Source organism: Anser cygnoides, chromosome 23, assembly GCF_040182565.1.
Source record: "Anser cygnoides isolate HZ-2024a breed goose chromosome 23, Taihu_goose_T2T_genome, whole genome shotgun sequence".
NCBI lineage: Eukaryota > Metazoa > Chordata > Aves > Anseriformes > Anatidae > Anser > Anser cygnoides.
In genome coordinates, this window is record NC_089895.1 from 1,062,056 (window position 1) to 1,082,088 (window position 20,033).

At 54.5% G+C, this 20,033-nt stretch overlaps 2 protein-coding genes across 5 annotated transcripts in view; one reads left to right on the plus strand and one right to left on the minus strand.

Annotated features, from left to right (window-relative positions):
- LOC106040164 (protein-arginine deiminase type-2-like) lies at nucleotides 1-11,237 on the minus strand. Of its 2 annotated transcripts, XM_013187866.3 has the most exons (16): nucleotides 10,720-11,231; nucleotides 9,126-9,309; nucleotides 8,967-9,036; nucleotides 8,779-8,840; nucleotides 8,553-8,670; nucleotides 7,858-7,983; nucleotides 6,913-7,091; nucleotides 6,639-6,742; nucleotides 6,376-6,487; nucleotides 6,203-6,310; nucleotides 3,670-3,821; nucleotides 3,257-3,401; nucleotides 2,119-2,212; nucleotides 1,115-1,200; nucleotides 798-926; nucleotides 1-324 (listed from the first exon to the last, which is right to left on the minus strand). In XM_013187866.3, the coding sequence occupies exons 1-16, from the start codon at nucleotides 10,809-10,811 to the stop codon at nucleotides 91-93; spliced, it is 1,995 nt and encodes a 664-aa protein (XP_013043320.3). In that variant the 5' UTR covers nucleotides 10,812-11,231; the 3' UTR covers nucleotides 1-90. The 2 variants fall into 2 exon arrangements, with proteins under 2 accessions (XP_013043320.3, XP_066838436.1); XM_066982335.1 differs by lacking the exons at nucleotides 1,115-1,200; nucleotides 2,119-2,212 and having other exon boundaries at nucleotides 10,720-11,237.
- Nucleotides 10,133-20,033, plus strand: part of LOC106040162 (protein-arginine deiminase type-1-like) — an 18,312-nt gene continuing 8,411 nt past the window's right edge. The window contains exons 1-3 of one of the 3 annotated variants that reach the window (XM_066982337.1): nucleotides 10,146-10,187; nucleotides 10,369-10,517; nucleotides 19,641-19,815. In XM_066982337.1, the coding sequence (XP_066838438.1) occupies nucleotides 19,717-19,815 (99 nt within the window). In that variant the 5' untranslated portion in view covers nucleotides 10,146-10,187; nucleotides 10,369-10,517; nucleotides 19,641-19,716. Of the gene's footprint in view, nucleotides 10,518-17,483; nucleotides 17,738-19,640; nucleotides 19,816-20,033 lie in introns of those variants that run through there. The other 2 variants (XM_066982336.1, XM_048048700.2) reach the window with 2 other exon arrangements.

Below are 20,033 nucleotides of genomic sequence, written 5' to 3' on the forward strand. Positions count from 1 at the left end.
TCATTTCCCACAGCAAATTTATTAGTTAACTGAAATGAAAACAACACACGCCGAAAAAGGCGGCCACGGGCCAGGGAGGTGGCGGGGCGGCTATGGTGTGGCATGCCACCAGCAGAAGGCAAAGGGCCGGCGTTGGACGTTGGTGCCGCAGCGCACCTCCCCGAGCCTCCCGTGGTAGGAGGCGACGTCCTCGAGGAAGTGGCACCGCAGACCCAATGGCTCCAGGAGGCTGCGGACGTGGTGCTCCAGGCAGCATTCGCCACCCACCACTGGACCGAAGGGCTTGGGGATGCCCAGGTCCTTGGCCAGGATGAGCATGGGGACCTGTGGGGTGACACAGGGGGCTTTAGGGGTGCCCAGCAGCCACCCCAGCTGATAAGTCAAAGGAAAGCAGTTGGTGATCCCCCCAAAATTGAGTTACGGCTGTTACTTTCTGTAGCCTCCCTTCCCTCAGGAAATCCAGCACTGTTTCCTCTCTGGTTTTTTTTTTTATATTTAAACCTTGCCATTTCACCACTTTGAAAGGTTTTCACCTCAAAGCTGTTCAGGTTAACCCAACTATGAGCAACGTGCAGCAGAGACACAGTTACAGCCAACCTTTGCTGTTGACCAACCTTAGTCAACCTGCAGAGCCTGGATGGAGGTATTTTCCCTTTCTGGGCAGGAAAACACTATGCTTTTTTGGACATCCTTAAGGATGGGAGGATCATGGTCATGGGCCTAGCTATTTTTCCTCTCCACAGCTCAAAACACACAGGCACTGACTGGAGAACGCGAGGAGCAGGGACACCTCTCACCATGTTGGGGAAGTACGGCATGGCCTTGCCTTGCTTGTCAAGCTTGAAGAGCGCTGGCAGGTCGATGATGTCCTCCTCTGTCAAGCCCAGCTCCTTCTTGAGGATGTCCCTGTTCCAGTCAATGCAGCGCTAGAGGGAGAGGAGAAGAAGGGATTGGGGGGACGGGCAGGCAAGCAAGGTTCCCCCAAGTGGCCTTGTGGACACTCTCATGCAGGAGGAGAACATGCCAAAATGCAACACCTCCTTTGAAAGTTCATGCCACCCTGGGGCCGTTATCACAAGAAATATTGGTTACCATCAGAAATATCAGCTGTTACCTGAACGTACTGATTCTGCTGCACCATAATGTTGTTGGAAAGGACCTTGTTAATGGTCACTCGTTTCGTGTCCATCCCCGAATACCCTACAAATGCAAACCCCGATGGGTGAAATGAAGCGATGCCTTCAGAAGCCTGGCTTAAGATGGGGCACAGATATGGAAAAGTTCCCCAAAATCCCAATTTGCCAAGCTTGGATTAAGGTTTTGGGTTGAGGCTGCTGGGAATCCCATTTCTTAGCTTACTGGGAAACCAAGCAAGAGGGAAACCTCTGACTATTTCGCAATATCTTCACCTAACTTGGAGAGAATTGGCAAGTTTGTATCATCCATCCTCCTGACGATAAAGCTAATAGGATAATAGTTTCTGTGCTGTCCCAATTCCCAGCTCCATAAAATCAGAGGTATCCCCTCCACAGAAGCCACCTTTTGTTTTGCGACGTTCGGATCCTAGGCAGATAGCACAGGCGCAGAGGGCCCTGTGGTGGCATGGATGTCCTTTCCCGACTTCAATGCAGACAGATGAATTTTATCCCAAACAAAACCTCAATCAGAGGCTGCCCAAACTGGCTGCCAGTCCAGAGTGACTGAAATGTCATTGGGCTGACGTGAGACCCCCAGCTGTGTCACTCTCCACTGGAGCTGGTATTTACAGAGATGCTCCATCCCGCCCCACCAGCATCCCCTCCGGGCAGAGGGCTTTATCCCTCACATCCCACTCGCTTTCCCAAAATAGGGCTCGAGGGTGGGCAGGCATCCTGCCTCAAGGACAAGCATGCCAGTCCCTCTTGCCAGCCTTGAAGGGCAATGGTTTGGGAAAATGTCCCCTTCCCTGTGTCCCCAACACCCGCATGTCACTCCAGGCATGTCGGGCGCTGCCGCCCTCAGGCTGCCTCACCCTACATCAAAGCTCAGCCTTTATTTTAGGGACAGGGATCAGCACGCTTCCACCCACCCCAGCGGGGATTTGCACAATTCCCCCTGGGTTGCCTGCTGCCCCCTTGCCTTTGAACATGGTGGCTTCGCCCTGGCCCTCCTTCTGCTTCTCCCGAAAGAGCCTGTAGCACGCCGTGGGGCTGGCCATCAGCATCCGAAATCTCTGGGACAGGTGGGAGGGAGAACGGTCACTGAGAAGGGCTTATCCAAAACCATTGCATTCATACCCCCCCCGGGGAAGCTGCCCTTGGAGGCTCGTTTCTGGCCTTTTGCAGAGAAATTGAGGTTAAATTCTGAAACGCAGAGGTCTTTGCTGTTATTTAATGCAGTGCTAATAAAATGTACCTGAAGGAGGGTGGTTTACTGCTGTTGTTGTTGAAGGGAAATACCAAGGGGTCAAATGCTGCTGGCGCTGCCCCAGGCGGGAGGGATGGGGCGGTGGGGGGGGGGGGGGGCAACTGCAGCCTGGATGCAGCGGGGTCCAATCCTGCCCCCCCCGGCGGGGTACATAATCCCTGGGGAAGGCAGGGGGAGTGCTGCTGCTGGCTGGGTTGGTACTTCAGCTTCTGGGGGGATTTTTTTGGTCTCCAGGCTGGTGTCACAAGGCAGGGGGAAGTCAGGGAGGATGGAGCAAGTGCTGTGATGCCTCAGGAGCAGGCAGAAAAACCAGCATTAAGCTGTTCCCATGCCATTAGGGGAATCACGAATGTATAGTCTGAGCCCTATGTGTGTCCCAGCTTGCTCCGGTCTTGGCGATCCCTTCTACAGGGGCTTAGCACAACCTAATGGAGGCAAAAGGAGGGTTCCTGGTGTGCGTGTGTGTAACGACTCCTTTTCTGAACCATCCTGCCAAGGGTTTTCCCCAGAGGGAACAGTCTACGGCTCAGAAGCTCTCTCTTTCCTGTGTCTTTTTTTTTTTTTCCTATTTCCAGCCCATCTGGGAGATGCTGAGCAGCAGCGAGCCCTGGCCAGCTCCTATGAGTCTACCTTTGCAGGCATCTTTTTCCCCCCTCTCTCGGTGTTGACAACAGCTAAGAAAATCCCTTCCTGTGTTCAGAGTACTTCTTCTAGGGGCACGGGAGAGAAGCCAAGCAAGCACCAGCTGGGGCTGTCAAGGAAACGAGCTTTGGGATTTTCCCTAGAGCTGACCCAATGGGATTAGCTTCCCCGAAGAGAAACCGCAGAGCAGCAGAAGGTTTCAGGGTACCTTTGTGTCGGGGCTGGGCACAAAAGTGACAAACTCGTTGACGTGGCCCGTGGCCAGCCAGTCGGAGTAGAGCTCCACGGGAGCCTGCACTTGCTGGGCGAAGAGGAAATCCCGCACCACTCTGGTCATCCTCCTCCCTGCGGGTCTGGGGGCAAAACGACCCCCGAGAGGGGGAGTAGGAGGAGTAAATATTTATCCATCGCTGTATGCGTGCACATAGATTGCAACCGAGGTGGAGGAAAGGTGGGAGGGAGGAAATGGGAAGGCGGAGATGGAGCAATGGGGTTGGGTGCACCCACTCCATAGAGAGGACAAAATTTGGCTAATGAAGGTGCTTAATGTGATTTTTGATGGTATTTAGGGGCACCTGTGGTTCCTTTGCATCCCGAATGGTTGCTTTTCCCATCTCTTACGTGGGGAAGCTGCTGCCGATGAGGATCCTCCCCAGGGGGAACTCCTTCCCTGCCACAGTGACGGGAGGGCTGACCTCCAGGTTGCCGAAGGAGTCGAGGCTGGAGACGGCCTCAAAGAGAGGCTCTCTGCTCACGTAGCCGAAATCAGGGCCCTGCAAAAAGAGAAACTGCTGTGAGCGTTGCCGTGAGTCCGTCCGTGCCCTTATTCCTCCCGCTGGGCCTGGACCTGCTCTGGTGGGTAAAAATAGCAAGGATGGGGGAAGAGGAAGAGGCAGCCCTAAAGGCAAAGCAGGAAGATGAAAGTCTCCAGGGCATCCGGGCTCAGCAATAAATGGTGAATGCCAGAAGCAGAGTTGGAGTATGGAGTCCAGGAGTGATCTCTGCTATCTCGCAGCTGCTTTTTAAGTGTCCACGTTAAGCTAATTAGTTTCTGGGGCAGCCCCGAAGCGGAGTTTCTGGATGGCTGGAGTGGAGCAGGGTGAGCTGTGGCCCTCGAGGGTAAATCCTCCCCAGGCATAAGAACCACCTGGAGGGCTGGGCTTCACTTAAATCCCATCTAAGCCTGATTTTCAGGATTGAATATATCTGGGATTTGAGGTGTTGGGAGATTAACCCTTGGTGCCATGTCTGGGATATGCTGAGCGAGAGATTGTAATGCTAAAAACAAGGTGAAAATAGCACTGGGGGCACAAATCCTGCTTGTCCTTGCTCTCTGTTTCAGGTCGCTGTGGGTTTGGAGCTCAGGGCTGCGCAGCCCCTCAGACAGAATCCGATATCTGCTGTTTTTCATTAAATCTCAATCACTTATTAGTGTCGGGTTTCCTCGGGGGCAAACCATGGGAGTGCTTCGATTAAGACAGGTTTCCTGCCGGCTGTCTCCTGATTCACTCGGACGGGCACGGCGGTGTTTGCAGTAAGTGGATATGTCCTCGACGTGCTGCTCTGTCCGCTCCCAACCTGCGTCGCCCGCTGAAGGCACTGAGCCATCCCGCTGCCTCGGCTTCACGCAGGTGCAAACCCCTCGGCGTTGCCCCGGGGGAACAGAAACGCAGTGGGGAGGTGGGATGCAGTTACAGGCGAAAATGCACGGTTTGGGAAAAACAAGCAAGAAGACCCAAAGGCGTGCGGTTATCATCTAGGAGGCGCTTAGAAAAAAAAAATAAAATGAAAAAATCAAGGGTGTTCGGAGAAGCTGGGAGCTGCAGCAGGGACTGAGCACGAAACACCTGCTCCTACCCATTCCAGTCTAATAAACAACAGGGCCAGTAGAGGCTCAGCTGTCTGAGCACTGGTTCGTCCCAGGTTTGTGGGCAGCATCCGAGCCCTATCAGTTCCAGGTGGATTTTGAGGGGCTAATTCCCTGTGGTTTCCTTTTTCCCTGGTGCAGGGTCCCAGGGGCTTAGGGCTTGGCTGGGCGAGAGGAGGACGCGCGCTGCCTTTGGCTGCGTGGTCCTAGCTGGAAAATGAGATTGGAAAGATAGGGCTGGGGATTAGGGGAGGCTTGAAAGCAGAAATTGGTGTATAGCATGTTAGCAGCTCCAGAGGCCGAAATTGCTCCTCTAAATACGAAGCAGTTCCTAAAGAGGGCTGGTAGGAGCCCAGCTTATTCGCAAAGGAGAGGATCAGCACAGTATTCCCATCCTGCGTGATAAACCCGGGACTGCATGCACTGCCGGCATGAGGAGCGATGTATTTCAATGCTTTTTTAAAGTGAGGAACCTTCCCCAAACTGGCATGCAGAAAAAAAAAAAAAAAAAAAAAAGGAAGCGAGCTGCCAAAATGCTGCTGGGGAGCAGAGCAGGGCTGGGCGTACGGGGCAGGGTTCGGTGGCTCCCCAGGGCTGTCCTGCCCTTCCTGCATGGTGAGATCTCAAAGGGATCATTCAAAACGTCATTTTTTCCACACTTGTCTTTGCGGGACTCTCCCGAAATGCCCTGGTCAGGGCCACTGCTCTCCCAGCGGCTTACTTCGCGTGCCCTGCCCTTCGCCTTGGCAGCCAAGCCCCGTGGGGAGGATTTTGGCAGCCGTCTGTGCCTTGCTGTCTTTCGAGCAAGTAAATCGACTCCTCTCACACGTTCCTTTCCTCCGCTGAGACTTCTCGTTTCGCAATGGGGAAACTTAAGAGCTAGGATGTGGTTTAGCGGTGGGGCTCGCTAGGACAGGTCGGTGGCTGGACGTGATGGTCTTGAAGGTCTTTTCCAGCCTGAGTGATTCTGTGGCTGCTCAGGTATTTGGGGTGAAGGAACGCACCCCTTGGCCGGAGCCCTCTGCTCCCAGGGTCCGAGCTCCCCCCCCTGCCCTCTCACCCAGCCCCTTCAGGGTGGGGGCTTCCCTGGCAGCGGGGCACGGACCTGTCCCTGATCCGTGCTCAGGGGGCGAGGCTCTTGGTGTCGGGGTGGTTTCTCCATGCGGAGGGACGAAGCAGCGCTACACTCCTCTCTTTCAGGCAATTCGTTATGGTGCATGTGGGGTAGAAGAGGTCAAGCACAACCCCCTGCTCCCAGGGCAATGCCGGCGACTGCCCTGCTCTTACCAGCAGCTCCTTGATGGGGGATTGCTCCAGCCCTCTGTCCTGGGGGGAGTCCAGCACCACCGGGAAGCTTTTGTGGGGGGCCTGGGTGTAGCCGAACTCAATCTCATCCTAAAGCAGGAAGAAAAACACATCAGGGAAGGCAGGCTGTGCCCCCCACCCCGGTGCCCACCTACCTGCATCCAGCGGTCGCCGCGGTTGATGTAGCCGAAGCAAACCTTCAGGTCGCAGCCGGCCTTGTTGACGAGGTTCTTGACCTCCTTGACGAAGAGGTAGTTGTCCTTCATGCTGGGAGAGCGGGTGGTGGGAGGGAAGGGATGGAGGGGCGCTGGAGGATGGGTGTCTGGCCCAGGCACTCTGTCCATCTCCCCCCCCGGCTCGGTGACCCCATGGGGCCAATGCCGATTTGGCCGTGGAGGACTCGTCCCTCGGCCCTTACCTGCAGACGAAGACGTTCACCGGTGCCAGCGTGTTGGGGGTCATGATCCACGGTGCCACCCTGAACACCACCGTGTCGGTGAAAATTGGCGTGTGGGGGATGCCCTGGGGGAGGCGAGCAGAAATCAGGGCCCTTCCACTCCCCATTTACCCCTATCGCCCCAAATACGCCCCCTGACATTGGTTTGGGGGTAAGCTAGAGGTCTGTTCTCCATCCCTGTGCCCCTTGGGCTGTCGCAGCCTTCCCTCTGCCCCCCTCCCCAGAGCCCCCCGACCTCAGCCAGGGTCTCCAGGAGGCTGACGTGGATGGAGACCAGCCCGGGAAAGGAGTCGTCGGGAAAGCGCAGCCCCTCGACGAAGAAGTTGAGCTCGGCGGCCCCGCCAGCGCGCTGCACAGTGTGGCACAGCTTCCTCCGGCCCAGCACGTGGACGTAGCGCTGCCCGAAGAAGGGGTCTGCGAGGACCGAAAGGAGAAGGTGGGTGATTTCCGAAAAGGTGTGGTGGTTTCTAAGCTGTTCTGCTTGTGCACGAGGAGTTTCCACCACCGCCCTGTGCCAAAGCTTCACCTCTGCTGGTGGAGGAAGCTTCATCTGGCAGAACGACCTTAAAGCAGCTCAGGTGCTTGCAATTTTGCATTTGTGCAAGAGACGGGTGGGCAAAACGTCTGAGAGCCTTTTCTTGAATGGAACCAGCATTGCAAAGATGTTTCCACAAGGCTTCTGCCCTGGAAGCCCCTCAGACCGCCCATGCGATAGCAATGCCACAAATCCCTGCGCCGATGGATTTAATCCCATGTTTAAATGTGCTTAATGGCACGTTTCTGGGCTGGATGAGTCCCAGGGATTAAACCACTGTATCCACAGCAGGGAAGAAGGAAGGGAAAACGTGTCTTAGAGCATGTTGCCTGGTGCAGGAAGCATCAGGGTGTCAGGACACCTGTGTTTGTTTTTATTTTTTACTGCTGCTTTGCTGGATGACCTTGGATAAATGGCTTCACCACACTGCGCCTCCGCTTGTGCGTCTCAAGTTTTCCAACTGATAAAAGACGTAAGGCTGGAAAAATTTGGGGAAGGGACGGTGAGGGCACAACGTGCTTCAGAAGCACAGTTTGAGGAGCATGGAGAGGATGAGGTCGGGATGGGAAGACAAGAGCTCGAGATCACAAAAGCCTCATGAACTGGGAGAAGGGGCGGAGGAGGCAGCGATGGGGAAGGACTTACTCTGCACGTGAAAGACCCCAACTTTGTCGGCATCAGAGACGGGAACGTAGAGCACGATTTCATACCCCCGCGGCAGATGCTGTGGCCCTTCAGTCCTCAACACCATCCGAGACATATCGAGCAAATCTGGGGTGCGGGCGAGAACAAACCTGGGTGCGAGCTCTGCCAGCTTGTGCGCTCCTGCCCTGTGCCAAGCAGCGTGCTCTTTCCTTGTAACCAGCCTTGGCATGCATGCTGGAAAAACAGCCTGCGGTCCTGCTAGCAAGGCCTGTGGCTTGTGCTTTGAAACATTTTTTTTTTTTTTTTCCCCTGGCACAGCCGGTCCCTGGCCTCAAAAAGCCGATGGGCACTGGCTTGGCGTGGTTTGGTTTTCCAGGAACAGGCGGGTATTCCTGGCTGCCGGCCGTGCGCCTGGCCCCAAGCATCCCTCGGCCAAGCCCTGCCATCAGCGGCACCTCCGCTGTTTTTTTGGCTGTGCTTTGTGCCCCTGCTTGACCTTGGGGCGATAATTAAAACAAAATACGAGGACAGGAGCGTGATCCCGCATGGGGAGCTTACTCAGCAGCTCAGCTGAGTCAGAGCAGAGAGCAGCCAATTCCCAAGCAAGCCTTCATGCCTGAAAAGATTAAAGAGGGGGGGAATAACAGCATTTCTGCTTATTTTTTGAAGCTGAGCTGGGCTTGGGACTGCATTACCTTCTTTGCTGAACACCCTTTCGTCATCGCAGTCTGGCGCGGGACTCAAGGGGCTCTCCCTGTCGCAGCTGACCAGCAGGATGGCCCCGTGTCCCTCGGGTCCCCATGTCCAGCTGGCCTGAAACGCCACGCTGGGGCTTAGCGAGGGGATGGGGACGCGGCAGCTGGGATGCGCTGGGCTCCTGCAAGCCCAAGGACTACCCATGCAGGGAAGGGGCAGGGTTACCTTGTTGGGATTGTTCTTTTCCACCACGCCATCCCGATCTGCATCGACGTCCAGGGAGAGCCCTGGAGGGCAAACCCCACTGTCAGCCCGGGATAGGGTGGGTTGGGTGTGCGCACGTGTGTGCCCCGACCTGGCAAACCTGTCCCCTGCTCAGAGGGGTGCTGCATCGCAGGAGCCTCCCTACTCACCGATGCCGGTGAGGAAGACCCCAGCTTGATCGATGGGCTGTCCTCCCTCCGCGTAAAAGCTGACGATTACCTGGAGATACCCAAATCCGTCTGCTTGGGGAAGGATGCTCTCCATCCCCAGCCAGGAGGGGGTCCGGCGCCCAGCGCCCCGATTTTTACCTTGTTATCGTTGACCTCGGTGCTGGCCCGGCTCATGCTGAACCTCAGGACCATCCCCTCGTCCAGCGGCCACCGCATCCCGCTGGGTGCTGACCCCACCTCGGCTCGGCCCCGCGCCGCCACCTCCACGCTCACCCCCTCCGTGTGCTTCACCCCGAAGGTGACCGCCCCGGCTGGGGCCGCCCTGCAAGCAACGCGCTCTGTTTTCAGAGGTCTGCGCATCCGGCACCCAAAAACCACCAATTCCCATTACGATTCGGCTCTCCACCCAAAACACAGGCTGGCGTCTCCATGCTCACCACTGCCTCTTTTCTACCTTTCCTCACTGCCTGGGAATGTTTGAGGTGCCTTTTTTTTTTCTTTTTTTTTTTTTTCCTTTTTTTAGGACAGAACATGCTCTTGTAGCAAAATGGGTCTATTTAGTAGCAATCAGTGCAGATTGCCATTAACTCTAATTACAGCCAAAGCGTTCGGTGCCACTGGAACCAAACTTGGTTTGCACTTCAGCTGAGAAATCTGCGTTATTTGCCAACTGAGGCAAACCCAGCATTTCCCAGCTCATTGTAGCAGCATGCCAGCTGAGCTGGAGGATTTTACCACGGGAAACTCTCATTTTTGGGGTGATTTCATTCAATCCCAAAGCTTCGCTCCCAGTCCAAAGTGCTTTTCCTGAGCTGCTCTGTGCATCCCCTTTGCCTCTCCTGTCCCTAATTTCCCCATCTATCCAAGGTTATTATTTTTGGGTCGCTTACAGCTCCCAAAATCCAGGCTCCCTTTGAGCACTGACACCCGAGCGCCCGTGCTGGATCACCATTACAGCATCATTTATTGGGTTTCTGAGTGAGGGCAGCACTGCTGAGCATCAGGGGAAGAGGAAATCTGAGCGCCTGCCTGCTGCTGCCTGGGCATTTCTGAAATTGCTCAATTCTGTTTAATTATGCATGCAAAACTGGTTTGGTTTCTGGGCTTCGGTAATCCCACTGGGAAGAGATTTGACCCGGAGAGAAGCCAGATGCACTGTTTGGCTGGAGTATTGAGGGCAAGATTTGCAAAAGCAGCTGGGTGAGCGCTGGGATGAGCCATGAAAGGAGCACATAACCTTTTTTTCTTTTTTTTTTTTCTTTCAATTATCTTGAAGGGTAGCGTTAGGCTTGTTTTAGAGGTACGGGGCAGTATTGTGGGGCTTGCAGGCTTTCTGAGGACACAGATTGTCACCAGATCTTGCTTTCCTCCCCTCTCCCAGCTGCATCACCTCCTTTGCTGTCTGTGCCCATGGCTCCTGCTCGAAATGCCCCGTCCCTGCTCATCCCTCTGTTCTCCAGCAATTTTCTGAAATAGCACTGCATCTGTTGACCGCAGGTGGACCAGACTCATCGCCTTTGCAGACCCAGGGTACGTATGTCATGCAACAACCGATGCTTGAAACTTGCCCGGGACTTGTGCAGATTTGCAAAGCCCGGGGAGGATTTGTGCCGATGAATTGCATCAAATCCTAGAGCTGGGGCTTTTGGGGAACAGAAGGACAAATGAGGAGGGGAAACGTGCATGGGGAGAAACAGGTTGAGGAGCAGGTAGGGTTTCACATCCCACTCACCCGTGGACATCGACGGCAAGCTGGGTGCCCAGCACGCACAGCGCCTGGATGCGGCTCCCGTGCTGCAGCCGCAGCGTGCGCTCCCCCGGCATCTCGCTGCCTGGACGCCCCGACGCTGGGCGCGCACCCTTCTGCCTGCTGCAGGAGCTTCTTCCTCCCCTCGCCTTCCTCTTCCTCAGCCAGCCCCACGGCAAATCAATCCACCTTCAGAGCTCGCAAAGTCTGTGATGATGACTGTGCGGCCCCCACCCCGGTTCGGAGGGAGGGGGCGGTTGGATTGGACCCTCCAAAACCCCAGGAAAATGATCTGGGGAGGGAGGGAAGGGATGGAGAGGGAGGGCGGCTGGCCCGGTGCCCACCCTGTCCCAGCCCCATGCAAGCAGCTCCCCCAGCTGTCCCCAACCCCGCTCCCTCCAGCATCTCCCCAGACTGTGATGAGCAGCTCAGTGGGGAGGAGGATGCAAGAGAACCTCAGAGGTGTTTTTTGCAGTGCTTTTGGATTCCCCTGGCGTTTGCAACCCTCTCCTCCTCCTGCGCCCCTTTTCTGCTCTCTAGGGAAAACCTCTGCCTGCCTGGGGAGGAACAAATCAAATTTCCCAGCCCTCGGGCTAGAGCAGGAGGCTCCTCGCTTCCCTGCTTGCTTTCAGCTCGCTTCCCTTTGCCTCCGTGCACGCCGGCATGGGGAAAGCCGCGATGGTTGTGCACGGCCGGCGCCCCACTTGGCGCCACGGCAAGGCGCACTGGGAGCCAGCTCTGCCCACGCGGGCGTTTGCATTATTTATTAGCGCCGAGCTGAATATTCATGTTGGAAACCAAACTTCTGCCCCAGATTTTGGAATAACCTGCTGCAAGCAATTAAAGAGCGAGGAGCAGAAATGTTCAGTTTGATCTTCCCTGTTTGTATCCCTTTTGGGCTTTTCTTTTGAGCTTTCTCCTCTCTCCGTGACCAGGGCAGAGGAAATGAGCTCAAACCCAGTTTCCCATCTGAAGCGGATCCCTTTTTTTTTTTTTTTTCCCTGTGACCTGAGCAAACAAGAGTGAAGACTTTGTATTGCTGAGCAAATTGGGAACATACACCAAAAAAAAGGCAGAAAAAGGGGCAGTTAGGGGGCATTTTGCACATGCAAAAATGAGGTTTGTGGCAAGAGGGAGATTTTATTGAAGGCTGTAGATGTGCTCTCCCAAGAGTATAAGAAGTTATAAACACTTTGCTGTCAGGCTGTGCTGTTGTGGTCAGAGCAGCACTGCTGCTGTGCTTGGCCAGCCCGGGGGGGTGCATTAAGGGACCCCCGGTTTGGGTGCCCCAACCTGAGCTGAGCTGCCAGCAGCTGGAAGAGGCTCCCTCTTCTGAAAAGCATCGTGGTTTTACCCTCACCTATTCGACTCCAGTCTATTCAAACCACCAGCAGTAAGAAACACCAGTGAAAGAGGAACCAGAAAGAGAAATAATTGGGAAAAAGAAACCAGAGCCACATGGTGTTTGCACAAGCAGGCTCCATTCACCGGCTCTGCGCCATGTGAGACTTCCCTTTTTTTCCCCAAAGCGTCCCTTCCCTGCAGGCAACACGTGGACTGGGACGGCCTCAGCTCCTTGTGCTCTCCTGGGACCCTGTGCTGGAGACAGAGGTGTAAAATCCCTGTTTTAGAAGAAAACAAGCAAAGCAGCTTTTCTAATACCGTTTTCACTTCCCAATTCCTTTACCCGAAGATTTAGTATTTTATTTGTCAGCAAGGAAAAGAAATGCTGCTTAAATCCTTCTTATGAAGAAAACAACCCCAACTGCCTCCCATCTTGCAGAAGGACCCCAGGGTCACCCCATCAGTTGGGGCTTTTCAAGTCAGCAGGAGTATTTCTAGATGCTCGTGGTTTTTCTTGGGTGGCTCTGGCTTGGGCTTGGTGCACCACCATGGGACCTTGCAGCAACATAAAAGATGGGAAAGTCCTGGACGGGGCAAAAAGAGAGGAGGGTGGCTGGGTTGCAGGCAGGGGCTGATTTCCCAGTGGGAGGTGGATGCTGCCACACTGGTTCTTGTCTTTGAGGGATCAGTTGGAAAGAGGCTGGGGTCTTTCCAAGCTTCCTGGAGTCTTTGGAACCCAAGTAGCGTCTTTACTAGGCTTTTGGGGTCTTCGCAAGCCTGCCGGTGTCTTTGGAAACAGGGCAGGGTCTTTGCAAGGCTTTGGGATTCTTTGAAAGCCTTCTGGGGTCTTTTCAAGGTTCCCAGGGTCTTTGCAAGACTTTGGGGGTCTTTGCAAGCTGTGTGGGATCTTTCAAAGCCTCCTGTGGTCTTTACAAGCTGTGTGGAATCTTCGGAAACCATGCAGAGTCTTTGCAAGTTTTCTGGGCTCTTTGCAAGTTTTCTGGGTTCTTTGCAAGACTTTGGGGATCTTTGCAATTTTCTGGGGGTCTTTGCAAGTCTCTGGGGGGGCCTTGAAAGTCTTAGGGGGTTTTTGCAAGTTTCTTGGGATCTTTGGAAACCATGCAGAGTCTTTGGAAGTCTCCACGGATCTTTGGAAGGCTTTAGGATTCTTTGCAAGCTGCGGGGCTTCTTTGCAAGCCTGCTGTGGTCTTTGCAATCTTACTGCAGCCTTTGTAAGAATGACGGAGTCTTTCCAAACATTGCAGACAGCTTTGCAAGCCTCCTGGGTCTTTGCAAACCTCTTGGGGCTGGGAGAAGACAGGCTCGAGAGGCTGCCCAGCATCAGCCCTGCCACACTCCTTGAATTAGAGAGGACGCGGCAGCGGTGAGTGAGCCTTGAAGTGCCAGAGCCACTGTGGCGATGCCAGCAGCAGGGAGAACACCAAGTCCCTCCTGCAGAGGCTTCTGCAAAGTGCCTGCCTATTGCAATGCCTCCATTTGGGGAGGAAGGAGCGGGGCAAACTCTGCAAAGAGGTGACCGTGCCTGCATCCCGTGTGGGCACAAGCACGAGGACCTGCCTGTCCCCATTGCACAAGAGGCACTGGAAGCTCACACAACTCACTCAGCCAGTCGCCAAATAAACCTTTGTCCATAGCGCGAGGATGGGATTTTGCATGAGGCAGAAGCGCTATTCCCAACGCAGGCTTTGCTCTGTGCTATCAGGCGGGAGATCGGCCCCGGTAAACCATCACGAGACGTGTGTGCAAATATAAGCACGCGCACGCTGATGTCTGGAGGCTCGTGGTTTCGCAGCTATAGTTAATCTGGTCAGAGGAGTTTTCTGGTTTTTAAAAATCAGATTAGGAACTGCTCTGCGTAATCTTCCCCACCACTGATGGATCTGTGCCTGCCCTAATTTGGGGGGACGGGGAACAGATAGCCAAGCCGAAGCTTACGAACAACCCCAGGAGCTGCTCCGTGAGGGTTCTCATGTGCGCTTCGCCCTGGCTGGGTGCTTTGCAGTCCCTTCCTGCAGGCACGTGTGTGACTGCAAGGAGTAGGAGGGAAGCATGAAATATCCCCCCGTGGCGTCCTTTCGAGCTGACCTTTTGCATTGAGGAGGTGCAAACAGGTGCCCGTCCGAGCGGAGGCACGAGGCGCTGCTGTCGCTGCTGCTGGGGCATGTCGCTGCCTTTATTTTGGAAGAAGCAGCCAGCTTCGAGGAGGCAAAACCAACCCAGCGAGGAGGATGAAGTAGCTTGGGCGAAGCCGTGCCGACCCACGGCCGCGTTGCTCTCCCCCGGGGAGACACGCGGGCGTGTATTTATAGGGCAGCGCGTTTAATGCAAAGCTTGGGGAGAGCGTGGGCAGGGTGAGCCCAGGGCGCGTGCACAGCTCCAGCCTGGGGGCAGAGGCAGTTTTATGGGGTGCTTTGCTTTGGGATTGCCAGGGATGAAGTCTCCGTGTTTTACGAGGCAACAGGCACTTTTGGGGGAGAAGAAAGGACGGAGGGGGCTTTTTGCTGCTTTCTCACCCAGGAGAAGGTGTTTGCAGAGCCAGCACCATCGAGTACTGCTGGGTTTTATCAGCTTTCAAAGCATTTTTGCTGGCCCAAACCATGCTCCTGCCCTTCACCAGCAGGGACAGGGGATGCAGAGCCTCAGCGGTCTCGCGAGCGTGACCGCACGGGATGCTCCTGTCGTGCGGCATTACGGCTCCGCACCAAAAGGAAGCAAACCCTCATGCAAACAGGAGCGGGACTTGATAACTGGTTCGATGCCTTCCCCTGTTGCAAGTAATTAGGCTGACAAGGCTCTTAAAAGTTCCTGCCTGCAATTACGCATGCAGAGTAATAAATAAGGTGTAATTATCGGCTTAGGGAGATTATCAAACTTTCCTTGACAGAGTGGCGGTGCAGGATGGGTGAGAAGGGAAGCCCCGCGGGGTCGGGGCTGTTGTGGTGTTCTGGGGGTCGGGTCTTGCCCCATCATGGCTGGAAACAGCCTGAAAGAACCGATCAGGGGGTTGGGGGGGGGAATGAAGCAAGGCCCCCCAACAACAAGCTCGCCAATGTGCAATTCGATCTGATGGAGAGGCACAGGGGGTTCGTGCGCCCTCAGAGGGGTCTGAATTTGCCCACTCCTCTCTGAGCCATCGTGCACAGGGAGCCTTAATGACAACCTCTCGGGACAAGGTGTTATTAGGGAGAAACACTCAGCTCTGAATGGGCCAGATGGCTTAAAACTGAAATTCTTCTTATGCATGGGCATGCTGGTGCTAATAGCAGGTGGAGGAGGAAGAGGAGGTGAATGTAGCTGCCACCCAGCAAAGATGGGGTGCTTGGGGCTGGAGCGAGCATTGCTGTGCCTGGTCAAAAATGCACCGTGACTAAACCCGAGTCTGTCTGTGGAAAAATAAAAACACCGCACCAAACCCAACACAAGCATGAAGTTTCAGCTTCGTGGCTCCTTCCTTGATGGATGCGATCTGGGGCGGGTTTGGGGGGAGAAGCGTGGCCGCAGCGTGGGGAGGAGAGCACGCTCGTGAGCCCTGTGCCGAAGCCCTGGTGCTCGCTGGGAGCCAGAAACCACCGTCCTCCGCCTGCTTCCAGATTACAGACCATAACAGCATGACCCCGTGGGGATGTAGGTGTGTTCCCTGTCCAGCACAGGGCTCAAACCAGCTGAGCAGGATGCAGTGCCAAAATCACAGCAGGCGGCAAGCTCAGCACCGTGCCCCGTCTAAACCAGCGCGACCAGCGGCCACAAGTGGGAAATCCAACTTGCAGCCTTACATAATGCTCTTTTTTGGTAGACTTACAGCCAAATTCTTCCATGGGGGATGCAAGGAGCTCACAGTGATTCTGCTTGGCAGCAGCTTTATGAATTTTAGGGGTGTGTGAGCCCCTAAAACCCTCCTCCAGGAGGTCTCAAGAACCAACACGATTCACAAATCTATGAACATCATGAGTTTGGCTTGTGATGGGTTTCAGGACATGGAATTTTGCTTAAAATCCCAAGCCAAGGTCTTGGGGAGGCTGGAAACACCGCTAGCGTTCCCCTCTTGAGCATCCTGTCCGCCCCAGCAAGCTCTCATGATCTTATTAAAGCTGTGCTTGCGTACGAGACACGGTGCTGCTTTGCTGCTGCAATTAAGGACGGAGCCCTTTAATGTAGACTTGCTCGGAGACGTTTAAAGCAGCTGCCTTGGCGCTGGTTTGATCTCACAGGGGAAGGTGCGTGCAGGTGGCGGCTCCCAGCTCGCCTCTCCCCCAGCTGAGGACATTTAGCTTGGTGCAATGGTGGGGACCAGTCCTCCTTGCTCCACCGAGCCTGTTCCAGCTCCTTTGGCTTGCAAGGGGTCCTGCTGCTTGCAAAGCTGCCTTTCTTCCAGCTCCAGAACTTTCCAGCCCATGGCACGGCACAGGGAGGCATCGCCCTGTGGAAATGGGGACTGTGCCGTCACCGTATCACCCTGCCCCTGTCGCAACGAGATTGGGGATGAACCGCAGCGGGGTTGTCAGCGTGTCAGGTCAGCGGTGATGGAGTTTCCCCATCTCCCTTTTTGTCTCCATCTGTGGGACATGCAGGGCTGCTGCCGCCTCCATCCCGTGTTGGCCATGAAGCTCCTTCCCAGAGGAGCAGCAAGATCCATCTCACCCAGTTTTCCTCTTTGCCGTCTAGCGAAGTCTCCTGGGATCGCCTGGAGAGAGATGACTATCTCCAGAAAGCCACTTCTTCCAGCGACCGGGGCATTTCCCGTGGGAGCTTCACGCGCATTAAAAAAAAACAATTCCCCAAATGCCGCATCCAAACAAAACACCCGAGAATCCCTAATTTCCGCTGAAAGCCTCTTGCCTTGTTTTGCTTTCTTTTTTCTTCCCTCCCCTGCTTGCCAAATAACCAGTTTTCCCTGCACCCATTTCTGTCGGTCGCGTTCATCCGGAGTTGTTATGAAGGGAAGGACCAGCCTGAGCAAACATTTCCTTTTGCTGCTGCAGCGGTGAGTGCCTTATGCAGGCATTGCCCTAATGGGGTAGCCGAGGCCGTGAGTCACCTGTGGAGAGCCTGCGTGGAAAATTTGGGTTGTTTTAAAGAAAATACTTCATTTTAATGATACAGTGTATTATAATAAGCCTAAACTACCATCTTGCATAACAGAAGGGGGTAGAAATGTTTAATGCATAAAGCTTTGGAGTCCTTATTTGGAGCTGTAAGGGAGGTGAGGGAAAAAGGGGAGAATGAGCCCCGAAAGGGCTAGCTGCTGAGCATCCAGGGCAGGGCTGCGCATCCCCACCCCGTCCTGCCCCTGTGCCCCCTCCCTGGCCCCGCAATTGCTGCCTGGCCCTGGGGGCTGCCTTATCGCCCGCATCTCGCGAGCGGGGCGGCAGCTTCGCGGGTGGCGGAGGTGGAGACGGCAGGGTCCCTGGTCCACCCCGTCATCGAGGGAAGGGAGGAAGGAGGAGTTAAATTCCCCTGCCTTTTAATCCAGTCATGCTGGTTCACCTACAAAGCCGGGCAGCCAGGCAGCAGCTTCCTTCACATGCGGCCGCCATCCACGGCACATCATGCCCCAACGCCAGGTCGTGAAGATGTCCACCAGCCGCGCCAGCTACGGCGTCTGCGTGCTGGGCACCGAGGTCTTCCTTGACACCCACCGGTAAGGCTGGGGGGGGTCAGGGTGCCGGCGAGCATCCCTAGGGATGATGGATTTTAGGGGGAGCCTAAAGGCGTTGGGCGGTTTTGCTCTTTGCTTGGAAGCGATGGGTGTTAAGGGGAAAGATCTCTGGGCACGCACGGAGGTTTCATCCAAGCTCGGTGCATGGGGGACGTGTGCCCCCAGCTCTGCTTCAGGCGATGCCATCCCATGGGGAGGTGCGCCCGAAGGAGGGACGTCGGCCCCAGCAAAAGCAAGGCGTCGAAGCGTAGCCGAGCAATGACGATGTGCAGGCAAAGCCCATGCACACCCCGGCTAAGTGGGATCTATTTCTGGCTGCGAGAGCATTAGGCAACAGCAATTCAAGATGAGCAACTTGTCTGGAGCTAAACTGGGTTAAAGAACAAATGTGTGGCTCAGGCAGAAAAAATCCACGAGCGGGTTTGCACAGGCGACGTAACAAGAAGAGATTTTTCTGACGTTAAACATAGGGGTTGCTTTATTGGCCAGATATGAGGCTGTATTTACTCTCCTGTGACATTGTCATTATTTAATAAATCACGTTTATAATGATAGCGGCTACAGGCTGAGCCAGTCGGGATCACAGCTGGTGCAATTATTTGGGTTGTACGTTGGAGCCGGGCCAGGAGGTGCTGACATCCCCCCGATGGGGCTCGGACCCAGCCTCAGCTGCCCTTAAAACATTTCATTTTTACCTTCAGCCAGGTGGGAATACAAAAACCCTGTTATTTACATTATTTTTCTCAATCTGAAGTCACAGCAAGCATTTAAGCATGGGGCCCAAGTCCCAGCATGGGCTGAGTTGGCTCCTTGGTAGCAAATCTGAGCTTTGGCCCAAGAAGACATACGGCAGATGCTTTTTCAACATCGGGGCTAAAAAAAATAGGAGTCCCCTCATGCCCTCAGAGCACTGGTGGGAGCGACAGCTCTCTCCATGCTGGGGGAAATTCAGTGATGGATGCTTCAAGCTTTGACCATGGCTTGGTTTGGTTTGGGGCAGAAAATTGAGCTTGGTGGGAATCCCGCAGAAGTTTGTGTCTCAGTGGGGTGACGCAGAGGAGCAAGGGCTGTGAAATCAGGGTGAATAGACCCAAATTTGAGATGTCATAGCATGCAACAGCGTGCAGGTAGACTGCGGGTAGTCTTGCAATGTTGCACACTGGTAAATGTGTGGGGTGACAAGCGAGATAATACCTTAATCTCCCCATACAAGCTACTGCAGGCACCGGGGCTGCCATGCCAAGAGCAACGCCAGGAATAAATCCCTTCTGTGCTTTTTTCTCCCTGCTAAAATTTATTACCGTGTCCCTTTCCGCGTGCGGCTGGGGAGGCTGGCTCCCGATGGCAGACAGGTTGGAGCACTCGCGCACCCCGGACGGAGGTGCCGGGGCTGTAATGAGCAGGTAGGCAGCACTTCAAAGGCGAGGGATGTCATACAGGTGGGGTGCAGGCTCTCCACGCTCGGCTTTGGGTTCTGCTCCACTTTGGGCATCTCTCAGGTCAGGGTATGCAACAGCAAAGAACCAGCTCCCCGATGGGTGACAGCCCAATGTGGCCCTGCTCTTGGTCTGGGTTTTGTGGTGGGATGCTCACGTTTGTTTTTTTTTCTTCCTGTCAATGAAGGAGGTTGGGTGCCCCAGCTTCAGAGATGTACGATCTGGGCTTAACCACGGACGGACGTGCCAGAGCTCCAGTGGGAGCCCTGCTTGCTCAACAACGCCACAGAGATAATACTTGTAAAATTCAGACGACACATTTCGTCACCTGAAGATGGTTTCTTAGTCCCTGAAACCTGGTTAAGGCTGGATTTTAATTCCAGGAGACGCAGTTTAACTATTTGGGTCCACAGAGGACAACAGGAAAGACAACTCATGCTCTGTTTCAGATCTACCCCCAAAGGTGCCACGTCATTCGATGTCCATGCCACCTCTGCAGTTACGGTCCACATCATCCACAACCCCATGACAAAACCCATGTTTAACTCCAGATGGCCACTGGATCCTGATATAGAGGTTGTAGTGACCATCGATGTCACCAGCAAGACCGTCAATGACAATAAGGTTAGTTCCTTTTTATGCATTGAAGCTGGAAAAATTAAGTCAGAATTTCCAGGAAAGCAGGGCAGGCTCGAGCACTTCCAGGCAGTGCTAACATCAGGCATGTCCTTAGAATAAACTCAGAAACCTAAACAGAACCATGTAATCATTGTGTACGAAAAATGAAACTAAGAAGGAGAAGGAGATGACATTTTGTGCCCTAAAAAAAAGATAACAGTGAC

What these genes read in the sequence shown, in the direction of transcription:
- LOC106040164 (XM_013187866.3), bottom strand. Translation starts at nt 10,811, where the DNA reads ATGCCGGGGGAGCGCACGCTGCGGCTGCAGCACGGGAGCCGCATCCAG. An exon ending in TCCTGGAGACCCTGGCTGAG is followed by an intron (nt 6,743 to 6,912) that starts GTCGGGGGGCTC and finishes CGCCTCCCCCAG; the next exon opens with GGCATCCCCCACACGCCAAT. An exon ending in TGCCGTACTTCCCCAACATG is followed by an intron (nt 325 to 797) that starts GTGAGAGGTGTC and finishes GTCACCCCACAG; the next exon opens with GTCCCCATGCTCATCCTGGC.